We start from the raw sequence: 16,604 nt of genomic DNA on the forward strand, positions 1-16,604 counted from the left end.
TAACATTATGTCGGTGTCGGCGATGTCGGGGACAGCAGATTAGGGGTTAATAACATTATGTAGGTGTCGGCGATGTCGGGGGCAGCAGATTAGGGGTTAATAACATTATGTAGGTGTCGGCGATGTCGGGGGCAGCAGATTAGGGGTTAATAACATTATGTCGGTGTCGGCGATGTCGGGGGCGGCAGATTAGGGGTTAATAACATAATGTAGGTGTTGGCGATGTTGGGGCGGCAGATTAGGGGTTAATAACATTATTTAGGTGTCGGCGGTGTCGGGGGCGGCAGATTAGGGGTTAATAACATTATGTAGGTGTCGGCGGTGTCGGGGGCGGCAGATTAGGGGTTAATAACATTATGTAGGTGTCGGCGATGTCGGGGGCGGCAGATTAGGGGTTAATAACATTATGTAGGTGTCGGCGATGTCGGGGGTAGCAGATTAGGGGTTAATAACATTATGTAGGTGTCGGCGATGTCGGGGGCGGCAGATTAGGGGTTAATAACATTATGTAGGTGTCGGCGATGTCGGGGGGTAGCAGATTAGGGGTTAATAACATTATTTAGGTGTCGGCGATGTCGGGGGCGGCAGATTAGGGGTTAATAACATTATGTAGGTGTCGGCGATGTCGGGGGCGGCAGATTAGGGGTTAATAACATTATGTAGGTGTCGGCGATGTTGGGGGCGGCAGATTAGGGGTTAATAACATTATGTAGATGTCGGGGGCGGCAGATTAGGGGTTAATAACATTATGTAGATGTCGGGGGCGGCAGATTAGGGGTTAATAACATTATGTAGGTGTCGGGGATTGCAGATTAGGGGTTAATAACATTATGTAGGTGTCGGGGATTGCAGATTAGGGGTTAATAACATTATGTAGGTGTCGGCGATGTCGGGGGCAGCAGATTAGGGGTTAATAACATTATGTAGGTGTTGGCGATGTCGGGGGTGGCAGATTAGGGGTTAATAACATTATGTAGGTGTCGGCGATGTCGGGGACAGCAGATTAGGGGTTAATAACATTATGTAGGTGTTGGCGATGTCGGGGGCAGCAGATTAGGGGTTAATAACATTATGTAGGTGTCGGCGATGTCGGGGGTGGCAGATTAGGGGTTAATAACATTATGTAGGTGTCGGCGATGTCGGGGACAGCAGATTAGGGGTTAATAACATTATGTAGGTGTCGGCGATGTCGGGGACAGCAGATTAGGGGTTAATAACATTATGTAGGTGTCGGCGATGTCGGGGGCAGCAGATTAGGGGTTAATAACATTATGTAGGTGTCGGCGATGTCGGGGGTAGCAGATTAGGGGTTAATAACATTATGTCGGTGTCGGCGATGTCGGGGGCGGCAGATTAGGGGTTAATAACATTATGTCGGTGTCGGCGATGTCGGGGGCAGCAGATTAGGGGTTAATAACATTATGTCGGTGTCGGCGATGTCGGGGGCAGCAGATTAGGGGTTAATAACATTATGTAGGTGTCGGCGATGTCGGGGGTAGCAGATTAGGGGTTAATAACATTATGTAGGTGTTGGCGATGTCGGGGACAGCAGATTAGGGGTTAATAACATTATGTCGGTGTCGGCGATGTCGGGGGCGGCAGATTAGGGGTTAATAACATTATGTAGGTGTCGGCGATGTCGGGGGCAGCAGATTAGGGGTTAATAACATTATGTAGGTGTTGGCGATGTCGGGGACAGCAGATTAGGGGTTAATAACATTATGTAGGTGTCGGCGATGTCGGGGACAGCAGATTAGGGGTTAATAACATTATGTAGGTGTTGGCGATGTCGGGGGTAGCAGATTAGGGGTTAATAACATTATGTAGGTGTCGGCGATGTCGGGGGCAGCAGATTAGGGGTTAATAACATTATGTAGGTGTCGGCGATGTCGGGGGCGGCAGATTAGGGGTTAATAACATTATGTAGGTGTCGGCGATGTCGGGGGCAGCAGATTAGGGGTTAATAACATTATGTAGGTGTTGGCGATGTCGGGGACAGCAGATTAGGGGTTAATAACATTATGTAGGTGTTGGCGATGTCGGGGGTAGCAGATTAGGGGTTAATAACATTATGTAGGTGTTGGCGATGTCGGGGACAGCAGATTAGGGGTTAATAACATTATGTCGGTGTCGGCGATGTCGGGGGCAGCAGATTAGGGGTTAATAACATTATGTCGGTGTCGGCGATGTCGGGGGCAGCAGATTAGGGGTTAATAACATTATGTAGGTGTCGGCGATGTCGGGGGTAGCAGATTAGGGGTTAATAACATTATGTAGGCGTCGGCGATGTCGGGGGTAGCAGTTTAGGGGTTAATAACATTATGTAGGTGTTGGCGATGTCGGGGGTAGCAGATTAGGGGTTAATAACATTATGTAGGTGTCGGCGATGTCGGGGGTAGCAGATTAGGGGTTAATAACATTATTTAGGTGTCGGCGATGTCGGGGGTAGCAGATTAGGGGTTAATAACATTATGTAGGTGTCGGCGATGTCGGGGGCAGCAGATTAGGGGTTAATAACATTATGTAGGTGTCGGCGATGTCGGGGGTAGCAGATTAGGGGTTAATAACATTATGTCGGTGTCGGCGATGTCGGGGGCGGCAGATTAGGGGTTAATAACATTATGTAGGTGTCGGCGATGTCGGGGGCGGCAGATTAGGGGTTAATAACATTATGTAGGTGTCGGCGATGTCGGGGACAGCAGATTAGGGGTTAATAACATTATGTAGGTGTCGGCGATGTCGGGGGCAGCAGATTAGGGGTTAATAACATTATGTAGGTGTTGGCGATGTCGGGGGCGGCAGATTAGGGGTTAATAACATTATGTAGGTGTCGGCGATGTCGGGGGCGGCAGATTAGGGGTTAATAACATTATGTAGGTGTCGGCGATGTCGGGGGTAGCAGATTAGGGGTTAATAACATTATGTAGGTGTCGGCGATGTCGGGGGCGGCAGATTAGGGGTTAATAACATTATGTAGGTGTTGGCGATGTCGGGGGCAGCAGATTAGGGGTTAATAACATTATGTAGGTGTCAGCGATGTCGGGGGCAGCAGATTAGGGGTTAATAACATTATGTAGATGTCGGGGGTAGCAGATTAGGGGTTAATAACATTATGTAGGTGTCGGCGATGTCGGGGGCGGCAGATTAGGGGTTAATAACATTATGTAGGTGTCGGCGATGTCGGGGGTAGCAGATTAGGGGTTAATAACATTATGTAGGTGTCGGCGATGTCGGGGGCGGCAGATTAGGGGTTAATAACATTATGTAGGTGTTGGCGATGTCGGGGGCAGCAGATTAGGGGTTAATAACATTATGTAGGTGTCAGCGATGTCGGGGGCAGCAGATTAGGGGTTAATAACATTATGTAGGTGTTGGCGATGTCGGGGGCAGCAGATTAGGGGTTAATAACATTATGTAGGTGTCGGCGATGTCGGGGGCAGCAGATTAGGGGTTAATAACATTATGTAGGTGTCGGCGATGTCGGGGGTAGCAGATTAGGGGTTAATAACATTATGTCGATGTCGGGGGCGGCAGATTAGGGGTTAATAACATTATGTAGGTGTTGGCGATGTCGGGGGCAGCAGATTAGGGGTTAATAACATTATGTAGGTGTCAGCGATGTCGGGGGCAGCAGATTAGGGGTTAATAACATTATGTAGGTGTCAGCGATGTCGGGGGCAGCAGATTAGGGGTTAATAACATTATGTAGGTGTCGGCGATGTCGGGGGCAGCAGATTAGGGGTTAATAACATTATTTAGGTGTCGGCGATGTCGGGGGCAGCAGATTAGGGGTTAATAACATTATGTAGGTGTCAGCGATGTCGGGGGCAGCAGATTAGGGGTTAATAACATTATGTAGGTGTCGGCGATGTCGGGGGCAGCAGATTAGGGGTTAATAACATTATTTAGGTGTCGGCGATGTCGGGGGCAGCAGATTAGGGGTTAATAACATTATGTAGGTGTTGGCGATGTCGGGGACAGCAGATTAGGGGTTAATAACATTATGTAGGTGTTGGCGATGTCGGGGGCAGCAGATTAGGGGTTAATAACATTATGTAGGTGTCGGCGATGTCGGGGACAGCAGATTAGGGGTTAATAACATTATGTAGGTGTCGGCGATGTCGGGGACAGCAGATTAGGGGTTAATAACATTATGTAGGTGTCGGCGATGTCGGGGGGTAGCAGATTAGGGGTTAATAACATTATGTAGGTGTCGGCGATGTCGGGGGCGGCAGATAGGGGTTAAATAACATTATGTAGGTGTCGGCGATGTCGGGGGTAGCAGATTAGGGGTTAATAACATTATGTAGGTGTCGGCGATGTCGGGGGCGGCAGATTAGGGGTTAATAACATTATGTAGGTGTTGGCGATGTCGGGGGCAGCAGATTAGGGGTTAATAACATTATGTAGGTGTCAGCGATGTCGGGGGCAGCAGATTAGGGGTTAATAACATTATGTAGGTGTTGGCGATGTCGGGGGTAGCAGATTAGGGGTTAATAACATTATGTAGGTGTCGGCGATGTCGGGGGTAGCAGATTAGGGGTTAATAACATTATGTAGGTGTCGGCGATGTCGGGGGCGGCAGATTAGGGGTTAATAACATTATGTAGGTGTTGGCGATGTCGGGGGCAGCAGATTAGGGGTTAATAACATTATGTAGGTGTCAGCGATGTCGGGGACAGCAGATTAGGGGTTAATAACATTATGTAGGTGTTGGCGATGTCGGGGGCAGCAGATTAGGGGTTAATAACATTATGTAGGTGTCGGCGATGTCGGGGGCAGCAGATTAGGGGTTAATAACATTATGTAGGTGTCGGCGATGTCGGGGGTAGCAGATTAGGGGTTAATAACATTATGTCGGTGTCGGCGATGTCGGGGGCGGCAGATTAGGGGTTAATAACATTATGTAGGTGTTGGCGATGTCGGGGGCAGCAGATTAGGGGTTAATAACATTATGTAGGTGTCAGCGATGTCGGGGGCAGCAGATTAGGGGTTAATAACATTATGTAGGTGTCAGCGATGTCGGGGGCAGCAGATTAGGGGTTAATAACATTATGTAGGTGTCGGCGATGTCGGGGGCAGCAGATTAGGGGTTAATAACATTATTTAGGTGTCGGCGATGTCGGGGGCAGCAGATTAGGGGTTAATAACATTATGTAGGTGTCAGCGATGTCGGGGGCAGCAGATTAGGGGTTAATAACATTATTTAGGTGTCGGCGATGTCGGGGTAGCAGATTAGGGGTTAATAACATTATTTAGGTGTCGGCGATGTCGGGGGTAGCAGATTAGGGGTTAATAACATTATGTAGGTGTCGGCGATGTCGGGGGTAGCAGATTAGGGGTTAATAACATTATGTAGGTGTCGGCGATGTCGGGGGTAGCAGATTAGGGGTTAATAACATTATTTAGGTGTCGGCGATGTCGGGGGCAGCAGATTAGGGGTTAATAACATTATTTAGGTGTCAGCGATGTCGGGGGCAGCAGATTAGGGGTTAATAACATTATGTAGGTGTCAGCGATGTCGGGGGCAGCAGATTAGGGGTTAATAACATTATTTAGGTGTCGGCGATGTCGGGGTAGCAGATTAGGGGTTAATAACATTATTTAGGTGTCGGCGATGTCGGGGTAGCAGATTAGGGGTTAATAACATTATGTAGGTGTCGGCGATGTCGGGGGTAGCAGATTAGGGGTTAATAACATTATGTAGGTGTCGGCGATGTCGGGGTAGCAGATTAGGGGTTAATAACATTATGTAGGTGTCGGCGATGTCGGGGGTAGCAGATTAGGGGTGTTTAGACTTGGGGTTTATGTTAGGGTGTTAGGTTTAAACGTAACATTTTTGTCCCCATAGACATCAATAGGGCTGCGTTACAGAGATTTTCATTCCGCGCTTCAGGTGTTTTTTTCTAACACTCTCTCCCAATTGCTGTCTATGGGGAAAGCGTGCACGAGCACTCAAAGCAGCGCTTGTATTTTGTACGGTATGGAGAACATCGCAACCATATCGCACGCACAAGGCGGCTTTTCTAAAACTTGTAATGGCAGCGCTATAGGAGGGTGAAATAACGTTTGTTGCGTTCGTTAACTACCCTCTATAGCGCAAAACTTGTAATCTGGGTGAAAGTGAATTATAAAATGACACAGAATGAAGATTAAACGCACAAATCAGCTGCATAAAACCCATTCCATGTAACCGCTTGTGCACTTATATAAAGGATCGTCTTACCGTAACTGCCCCACGCTGGTCACTCCAACGACCATATCTGTGTCTGTAATTGCTCTGTCTTCTGATGTCTAAATACAAACAATAAAAATGTCTAATCAGTTTACTCAGTGCGTAGAATTGCACACGAGCTTGTGCACAAGAAGGCTGACTAATTACACAGGAGGAAGGGACACTCGGTTATCAGTGAGAAGCCTCTCCCTAGTCTTACTGTCACTTTATAGAATGTAGTGTATGCTTACCTGATAAATTCATTTCTTTCCAGGCATGGAGAGTCCACGATTCATTCCAATTACTAGTGGGAACCAATACCCAAGCTAGAGGACACGGAATGAACAGAGAGGGAGAAAAAGGCAGGAACACCTAAACCGAAGGCACCACCGCTTGAAGAACTTTTCTCCCAAAGGAAGCCTCAGCCGAAGCAAAAGTATCAAATTTGTAGAATTTGGAAAAAGTCTGCAGAGGACCATGTTGCCGCCTTGCAAATTTGTTCCACAGAAGCTTCATTTTTTAAAGCCCAGGAAGAGGAGACAGCCCTAGTAGAATGAGCCGTAATGTCAGGAGGCTGCTGTCCAGCTGTCTCATAAGCCAAACGGATAAGACTTCTCAACCAGAGAGAGAGAGTGGTAGAAGAGGCCGCCTGACCCCTACGCTTACCAGAGAAAACAACGAACAGGGCAGAAGTCTGCCGAAAATCTTTAGTAGCTTGAAGGTAAACTTTCTAGCGCACGCACAACATCTAAGTTATGCAAAAGACGTTGCTTTTTGGAAGGATTGGGACAAAAAGAAGGAACAACAAGTTCCTGATTAATATTGCGATCCGACACTACCTTAGGGAGAAACCCCAGCTTAGTACGGAGGACCGCCTCATCCACATGAAAAATAAGGTAAGAGAATCACACTGCAAAGCCGAAAGAAACTCTGTGAGCAGAAGAAATAGCGAGAAGAAACAAAACCTTTCAAGATAGTAATTTAATATCAACAGAATGCATCGGCTCAAACGGAGCCTGCTGCAAAACTTTAAGGCTCCAAGGAGAAGCAACAGGTTTAAGCACAGGCCTAATACTTACCAGAGCCTGAACAACAGATCTGCCAGACGTTTGTGCAAAAGAATAGACAGTGCCGACTTAGACTCGGCGGGCTTCTTGCTCTGCTTGGATTTATTCCAGGACTGAGCCGGCGTCCAAGAGCTCTTGGTTTGCTCAGGCTTAGCGGAGGACTGCTGACAAGGGCGTTATCAAAACGAAAAGAACAAAACTTGTCCTTAGACTCGTTCATATTATCTTGCGGTAGAAGGGCACCCTTGCCCCCTGTAACCGTGGAGAAAATTGAGTACGGACCAAACAAAATCATTCCCTTAAAGGGGAGGAAAAGAAGTCTAGGCTTAGACATCAAATCCGTAGACCATGACTTCAGCCAGTGCCCGACGGGCCTGAACAGAAAAGGCTTAAGCCTTAGCATTTAGGTGAATAATCTGCTTAATAGCATCACAGATAAAAGAATTAGCAACCCTCAAGGCCGTAAATCTTTCCCGAGTAACGTCGAGGGGACCTCTCCACCCCGATCAATCCTATAAGGAGTTGCACCCGTAGGTAGTTTCTCCAGCAACCGCGGCAACGGCCACCTCCGGTTAAAACAAATATCCCGTATGTTGAAAACAACTGTCTTAACAGAGTGTCCATCCTTTATCCATGGGCTCTTAAAATGAAGAACTATCCTCAACCGGGATAGAAATACATTTAGCAAGGGTGAAGATAGAGCCACTACATTGAGAGTCCATTCATTCTTAATATGTTCGCCATCTAACAGGAGCAGGGGAGGATAAGGTCCCACCCTGTCCTCAAACTCTATGCAATTTAAGAATCAAAGGTTCCTTGGGCAATTTGGCCTCTGGAACCACTGAATTTGCAAAAAACTTCCTTTAGAAGATTCGCAAATCCCTAAAACTAAAGTCTGGTTCCTCCGCAGCCGGAGGTTTAGAGGCAGCAGACTCCGACCCAGAATGTTCATACTCTGAAGTCTCAGAAAGAACTTCATCCTCTGATAACCCTGTCAGTTAAAGCCAATAAATGATCTGATGTACTCTGGGAAGGAGTTCAATACGTAACCTTGCACTTAGCAGGGCGAGGTAAACATTAAAGGCAGCAGACAACGCCGTCTGAGCTGCACAGTAACGTCTGGTGAAAAAATGGCCCCCTCCAGATGGAGGATCAGCAATGCAACGGGAAACTGCATGTGTAGAGATATAAGCATGTAGGGTACGCACCTCACCGGACGACAACTCCTCAGAGGTAGATGGCTCAGTGGTACCAAACATGTTTGATATTATCACATTATCAAGGCACATGGAACATAATTGACAGGGCGGTATAGACACCCGGTCAGGAAAGAGGTAATGAATCACATAGTGCACAATGCAGGACCGTCCCTGCTATGAGAAAGCGCGCCAAGCGTGTAAGCTGCATGGCTCTCAAAGTGAAAGTGAAACCGGTATATTCCATAACAGCCTATGAGCCCATAAAAACTCACACATAAAAGCAGCATAAAATCAAATAAACATATAAGATTGTTCCCCCCTGTTCAATAATCCCCCTCAGGAGATATTAACCCTTGATTCTATAAAGATAAAAGGAGTCACACTGTGACCCTGTCTTCTGCGTTATCATACATGTATAAAAAATGAAACGATCTTACCAGAATCTACACCGTGGAACAGGAACACGGCCTTTCAAGTGTGACAGGTTAGTGGCATCGCTCCTGACATGGACTTGAGTTAAGAAAGCAGGCAGCGAAACTCGTCAACACTGATTGCTTGTGGAGCTGTTAATATGAGTCGGGATGGGTTCGCAGAAAGACTCTCCCTGCATCTCCGGACTTTCACCCAAGCTCTCACTGAGAGGCTGACAGGACTACTTAAAACTCCAGTCCCATTCCGAAGAGTACTACCCTCCATAAGAGACTACTCCGAAATCTTCCGACACTTCTCTGCCATCCTCCTGTGACGAAAGGCAAAGAATGACTGGGGGATGAGGGAAGCAGGGGAGGTATTTAAGCCTTTGGCTGGGGTGTCTTTGCCTCCTCCTGGTGGCCAGGTTATTTATTCCCACAAGTAATGAATAAAGCAGTGGACTCTCCTCCCATTAAGATGGAAATAAGGATACCTAGAAATACCCTCATAGAGACCTACAATCACTTAAACATAGGATCCATCTATATAAGGCCATCAAAAATGTCAGAAATCACCTCAAAATGAGAGGAATTTTATAGAATTATACTATATAATGAACACCAGATGGCACAAAAAATCTAATTTCTTTTAAACAGAAAAAACTGTGATAAGGAAAAGATTAGGCCAGTACAGAACCAAATAGGTCTGTAAGATAAATATGTATATAAATACTTAGTGAGACAAACGTATTATTTGTGCCGTCACAATAGAGTAGACCCCCAACAGCTACTGAGGGTAATTAACCTGGGACTTAACATTTTGAAGCATCAGATATATATCCCTTACGCAAAACGATCGCTTTCTAAGCGACCGATAAAAAAACTCAGTAATGGATTCCCTATAAACTCTTAGGAGAGCAGAGGATCCATTAAGGCTAATACCGAACAGAAAGCGACCAAGTGCCTGTAGCCGGCCTGCAACCATTCCAAACCCATTGTGCTGCGGCTTCCCATAGTGGACCCACTCTTCAGCACCCATTTTTTAAGGAGAGCTTAATGGCCGATTTTGCGCCCACCAAACAATCCTGCAGCGAGAAAATGAATGCCCACCGCACCCGATCTGCAGTCACCCTGCGAAACACACAGTAGAGGAAATTGTTTATTTCCAGGCCATCTAGAACGTCCAAACTTAAACTCGCTAAGAATAAAGACTACTTTAAACAATTAGAAGTTGCATCCAGGCCCTGAGGCTGCGCCGTGGCGATACAATCTCTCCATAGAGAGAAACACAGAGATTTAACCCCCTGAGAGAAAATACCTATATAGCTTCAGCGTTTCCTCCAGTATATGGAGAATTGCAGAAAACTGTTAGATGTAGTGCGCCTAAGCGCAGTTTAGCTCCTAGAAGAGCAGGCATTAAACTCTTAGAGCTAGGACTCTTATCCTCCTCTCTCTAGAGGGTTGGGGCATCCAACTATGCGGATCATTCTCTGGTAAAAATATATCCCCGTATGTACAAAGAGTATAAGGACAGTAGGTAGGGAACAAGCACTGAGCGCCCTAAAGTTGGACAGAAAGGCTCATCAGAGAGTTAACGGTCACATACACGAAGTCGCCTTTATACTACATATCTAAAAACTGCCTGCGGTATAGCCCCATATGATACACATAAGAGCTTCTGAACTTCCCTTCTTACTGTCCATTAACTATTAATAACGGGACAGTGCAAGGGAAATAACAGTAACTTAATGATACCCAATCCCCCACACCTAAAGCCCGGATCATAACATCTACATTAGACCCTACAGAATGCAGTAAAAGCGGCGTAGTCCCTAAAACTGATTGAAAACCAGTTAGCTGCTCAGCCGCATTATCTCTCAACTAGAAGAGAAATATAAATATATTAACCCCTCCAGAGGGTAGCAGGTCCCACCCAGTCCCTGAATATACCAGTCCGATCTTCATGATGTTTTCTTATCCCAAGAAAAATATATAAAAGGACTTACCCTCCAGGGTCTTCTGCTGTGGAGCAGTCACACCAGCGTCAGGTCTGTGAGCCTAATCCTACCGCTGACAGGGACATGAAGATACAAGAAAAATATAGTAACCAACCCTGGTTTCTTTCATGTAATTGGCAAGAGTCCATGAGCTAGTGACATATGGGATATACAATCCTACCAGGAGGGGCAAAGTTTCCCAAACCTCAAAATGCCTATAAATACACCCCTCACCACACCCACAATTCAGTTTTACAAACTTTGCCTCCTATGGAGGTGGTGAAGTAAGTTTGTGCTAGATTTCTACATTGATATGCGCTCCGCAGCAGGTTGGAGCCCGGTTTTCCTCTCAGCGTGCAGTGAATGTCAGAGGGATGTGAGGAGAGTATTGCCTATTGAATGCAATGGTCATCCTAACGGGGATCTATTTCATAGGTTCTCTGTTATCGGTCGTAGAGATTCATCTCCTACCTCTACTGATTCAGTACTGGTTTGGCTATCTGCTATATGTAGATGAGTGTCTTTGGGTAAGTAAGTCTTATTTTATTTATGACACTCTCAGCTATGGTTTGGCACTTTATATGTAAAGTTCTAAATATATGTTTTATACTTATATTTGCCATGATTCAGGTCAATCAGTTTATTTTCCTTCTTACAGACTGTCAGTTTCATTTTGAGAAATGCATATGAATAAAATTTCTTACCTGAAAATTTTTTCAATTGACTTTTCTTTCTAAATTGCGGGCTGTTAGGCTCGCGGGAGCAAAAAATGCTATAATTTATTGCATCATTCTTGGCGTGAGACTTTTTTGGCACGAGAATTACGTTTGTTGACGTAATGTCGTAATTTCCGGCGTCTTTGTTGGCGCCGAGAGTTTTCACATAGTTGCGTCATCTATGACGCACGTGTTTGTTGCAGACGTTTTTTGGCGCCATTTTTTTTTACATTATTTAAGTCTTTGTTTCTTTTTGCTTCTGGTTTCCAGAGGCTTATTCTGTTTGCATTTTTTCCCATTCCTGAAACTGTCATTTAAGGAATTTGATAATTTTGCTTTATATGTTGTTTTTTCTATTACATATTGCAAGATGTCTGTCTGACCCTGTATCAGAATCTACTACTGGAAACCTGCTGCCTGATGTCGGTTCTATCAAAGCTAAGTGCATTTGTTGTAAACTTGTGGTAACTGTTCCTCCGGCTGTAGTTTGTATTAGTTGTCATGATAAACTTTCAAAAGCAGACAATATTTCCATTAGTAGTAATCCATTACCTGTTGTTGTTCCTTCAACATCTAATGTTCAGGATATTCCGGTTAATGTAAGAGAATTTGTTTCTAATCCTATTCAGAAGGCCCTGTCTGTTATACCACCTTCTAATAAACGTTAAAGGTCTTTTAAAACTTCTCATAAATTAGATGAATTTTTAAATGACCACCAGCATTCTGATTTATCTATCTCTGATGAGGATCTATCTGGTTCAGAAGATTCTGCCTCAGATATTGACACTGACAAATCTTCATATTTATTTAAAATGGAGTTTATTCGTTCTTTATTAAAAGAGGTGTTGATTGCATTAGATATGGAGTGCATTAGATATGGAGGAGACTAGTCCTCTTGATATTAAAACCAGTAAACGTTTAAATTCGGTTTTTAAACCTCATGTAGTTATTCCAGAGGTTTTTCCAGTTCCTGATGCTATTTCGGATGTAATTTCTAGGGAATGGAATAGTTTGGGTACTTCATTTACTCCTTCTTTAAGGTTTAAGAGACTGTACCCTTTGCCGACTGATAGATTGGAGTTTTGGGGAAAAATCCCCAAAGTTGATGGGGCTCTCTCTACTCTTGCTAAACGTACTACTATTCCTAAGGCAGATAGTACTTCTTTTAAAGATCCTTTAGATAGGAAGCTTGAATCTTATCTAAGGAAGGCTTATTTATGTGCAGGTCATCTTCTTAGGCCTGCTATTTCTTTGGCTCATGTTGCTGCGGCTTCAACTTTTTGGTTGGAAACATTAGCGCAACAAGTACCAGATCATAATGTGTATAGCATTGTTAAGCTAATTCAACATGCTAATAATTTCATTTGTGATGCCATTTTTGATATCATTAGAATTGATGTCAGGTATATGTCTTTAGCTATTTTAGCTAGAAGAGCTTTATGGCTTAAATCTTGGAATGCGGATATGACTTCTAAGTCAACGTTGCTATCTCTTTCTTTCCAAGGTAATACATTGTTTGGTTCTCAGTTGGATTCTATAATTTCAACTGTCACTGGGGGGAAGGGAGCTTTTTTGCCTCAGGATAAAAAAATCTAAGGGTAAATTTAGGGCTGCTAACCGTTTTCGGTCCTTTTGTCAGAATAAGGAACAAAAGCCTGACCCTTCCCATAAAAGGAACGGTTTCCAATTGGAAGCCTTCTCCAGTCTGGAATAAATCCAAGCCTTTTAGAAAATCAAAACCAGCCCCCAAGTCCGCATGAAGGTGTGGCCCTCATTCCAGCACAGCTGGTAGGGGGCAGACTACGATTTTTCAAAGATGTTTGGATCAATTCAAAATCATTGGATTCAGAACATTGTTTCTCATGGGTACAGAATAGGTTTCAAGGTAAGACCGCCTGTGAGAAGGTTCTTTCTCTCATGCATTCCAGTGAACCCAGTAAAGGCTCAGGCTTTCCTGAAGTGTGTTTCAGACCTGGAGTCATCTGGGGTAATTGTGCCAGTTCCATATCTGGAACGGGGTCTGGGGTTTTATTCAAATCTGTTCATTGTACCAAAGAAAGAGAATTATTTCAGACCAGTTCTGGATCTAAAATTTTTGAATTGTTATGTAAGAATACCAACATTCAAAATGGTGACTATAAGGACTATTCTGCCTTTTGTTCTGCAAGGGCATTATATGTCCACAATAGACTTACAGTATGCTTATCTTCATATTCCAATTCATCCAGATCACTATCAGTTCCTGAGATTCTCTTTTCTAGACAAGCATTACCAATTTGTTGCTCTTCCTTTTGGCCTAGCAACAGCTCCAAGGATCTTCTCAAAGGTTCTCGGTGCCCTTCTCTCTGTAATCAGAGAGCGGGGTATTGCGGTGTTTCCTTATTTGGACAATATCTTGGTACTTGCTCAGTCTTTACATTCTGCAGAATCTCACACGAATCAACTTGTGTTGTTTCTTCAAAAACATGGTTGGAGGATCAATTTACCAAAAAGTTCCTTGATTCCTCAGACAAGGGTAACCTTTTTAGGATTCCAAATAGATTCAGTATCCATGACAGACAAAAGACGTCTGAAATTGGTTTCAGCTTGTCGGAACCTTCAGTCTCATTCATTCCCTTCAGTAGCTATGTGCATGGAAGTTTTAGGTCTCATGACTGCAGCATCGGACGTGATCCCCTTTGCTCGTTTTCACATGAGACCTCTTCAGCTTTGTATGCTGAACCTATGGTGCAGGGATTATACAAAGATATCACAATTGATATCCTTAAATCCCAATACTCGACTATCTCTGACGTGGTGGTTAGATCACCACCGTTTGATTCAGGGGGCCTCTTTTCTTCGTCCAACCTGGACTGTGATTTCAACAGATGCAAGTCTTTCAGGTTGGGGAGCTGTCTGGGGATCTCTGACAGCGCAGGGAGTTTGGAAATCTCAAGAGGCGAGATTACCAATCAATATTTTGGAACTCTGTGCGATTTTCAGAGCTCTTCAGTTCTGGCCTCTTCTGAAGAGAGAACCGTTTATTTGTTTTCAGACAGACAATGTCACAACCGTGGCATATGTCAATCATCAAGGTGGGACTCACAGTCCTCAAGCTATGAAAGAAGTATCTCGGATACTTGCATGGGCGGAATCCAGCTCCTGTCTAATCTCTGCGGTCCATATCCCAGGTATAGACAATTGGGAAGCGGATTATCTCAGTCGCCAGACTTTACATCCAGGAGAATGGTCACTTCACCCAGATGTGTTTCTTCAGATTGTTCAGTTATGGGGGCTTCCAGAAATAGATCTGATGGCTTCTCATCTAAACAGGAAACTTCCCAGGTACCTGTCCAGGTCCAGGGATCCTCAGGCGGAAGCAGTGGATGCGTTGTCACTTCCTTGGAATTATCAACCTGCTTATATCTTTCCGCCTCTAGTTCTTCTTCCAAGAGTGATTTCCAAAATCATAATGGAGCGTTCGTTTGTACTGCTGGTGGCTCCAGCATGTCCACACAGGTTTTGGTATGCGGATCTTGTTCGGATGTCCAGTTGCCAACCTTGGCCACTTCCGTTAAGGCCAGACCTTTTATCTCAAATCATTAAATTTGAAGGTATGGAGATTGAACGCTTAGTGCTTAGTCATAGAGGTTTCTCTGACTCAGTGATCAATACTATGTTGCAGGCTCGTAAATCTGTATCTAGAAAGATTTATTACAGAGTTTGGAAGACTTACATTTCATGGTGTTCTTCTCATAAGTTCTCTTGGCATTCTTTTAGAATTCCTAGAATTTTACAGTTTCTTCAGGTTGGTTTGGATAAGGGTTTGTCTGCAAGTTCCTTGAAAGGACAAATCTCTGCTCTTTCTGTTCTGTTTCATAGAAAAATTGCTAATCTTCCTGACATTCGTTGTTTTGTACAGGCTTTGGTTCTTATCAAGCCTGTCATTAAGTCAATCTCTCCTCCTTGGAGTCTTAATTTGGTTTTGAGAGCTTTACAGGCTCCTCCGTTTGAGCCTATGCATTCTCTGGACATTAAATTACTTTCTTGGAAAGTATTGTTTCTTTTGGCTATCTCTTCTGCTAGAAGAGTTTCTGAATTATCTGCTCTTTCTTGTGAGTCTCCTTTTCTGATTTTTCATCAGGATAAGGCGGTTTTGCGGACTTCATTTAAATTTTTACCTAAGGTTGTGAATTCCAACAACATTAGTAGAGAAATTGTTGTCCCTTCATTGTGTCCTAATCCTAAGAATTCTATGGAAATATCTTTGCATTCTTTGGATGTGGTAAGAGCTTTGAAATATTATGTTGAAGCTACTAAATATTTCAGAAAGACTTCTAGTCTATTTGTTATCTTTTCTGGTTCTAGGAAAGGTCAGAAAGCTTCTGCCATTTCTTTGGCTTCTTGGTTAAAGCTTTTGATTCATCCCCGCCTCAGAGGATTACGGCTCATTCTACCAGGTCAGTTTCTACTTCCTGGGCATTTAAGAATGAAGCTTCTGTTGATCAGATTTGCAAAGCAGCAACTTGGTCTTCTTTGCATACTTTAACTAAATTCTACCATTTTGATGTTTTATCTTCTTCAGAAGCAGTTTTTGGTAGCAAAGTTCTTCAGGCAGCTGTTTCAGTTTGATTCTTCTGCTTATAATTTCAGTTTTTTTCTTTATAAGATTAAAACTTTTTGATTTGGGTTGTGGATTCTTTTTTCAGCGGAATTGGCTGTCTTTATTTTTATCCCTCCCTCTCTAGTGACTCTTGCATGGAGTTCCACATCTTGGGTATTTGCTATCCCATACGTCACTAGCTCATGGACTCTTGCCAATTACATGAAAGAAAACATAATTTATGTAAGAACTTACCTGATAAATTCATTTCTTTAATATTGGCAAGAGTCCATGAGACTCACCCTTTTTGTGGTGGTTATGATTTTTTTGTATAAAGCACAATTATTCCAATTCCTTGTTGATGCTTTCGCTCCTTTCTTTATCACCCCACTTCTTGGCTATTAGTTAAACTGAATTGT

The 16,604-nt window shown here is 44.1% G+C and overlaps 1 protein-coding gene across 1 annotated transcript in view; it reads right to left on the reverse strand.

Annotated features, from left to right (window-relative positions):
• RUFY2 (RUN and FYVE domain containing 2) overlaps positions 1-16,604 on the reverse strand; it is a 293,646-nt gene that overhangs the window by 23,465 nt on the left and 253,577 nt on the right. The window contains exon 11 of the mRNA XM_053691600.1: positions 6,227-6,294. Within this exon, the coding sequence (XP_053547575.1) occupies positions 6,227-6,294 (68 nt within the window). The remainder of the gene's footprint in view (positions 1-6,226; positions 6,295-16,604) is intronic.

The sequence above is a fragment of the Bombina bombina genome, chromosome 9, assembly GCF_027579735.1.
Source record: "Bombina bombina isolate aBomBom1 chromosome 9, aBomBom1.pri, whole genome shotgun sequence".
Taxonomy (NCBI): domain Eukaryota; kingdom Metazoa; phylum Chordata; class Amphibia; order Anura; family Bombinatoridae; genus Bombina; species Bombina bombina.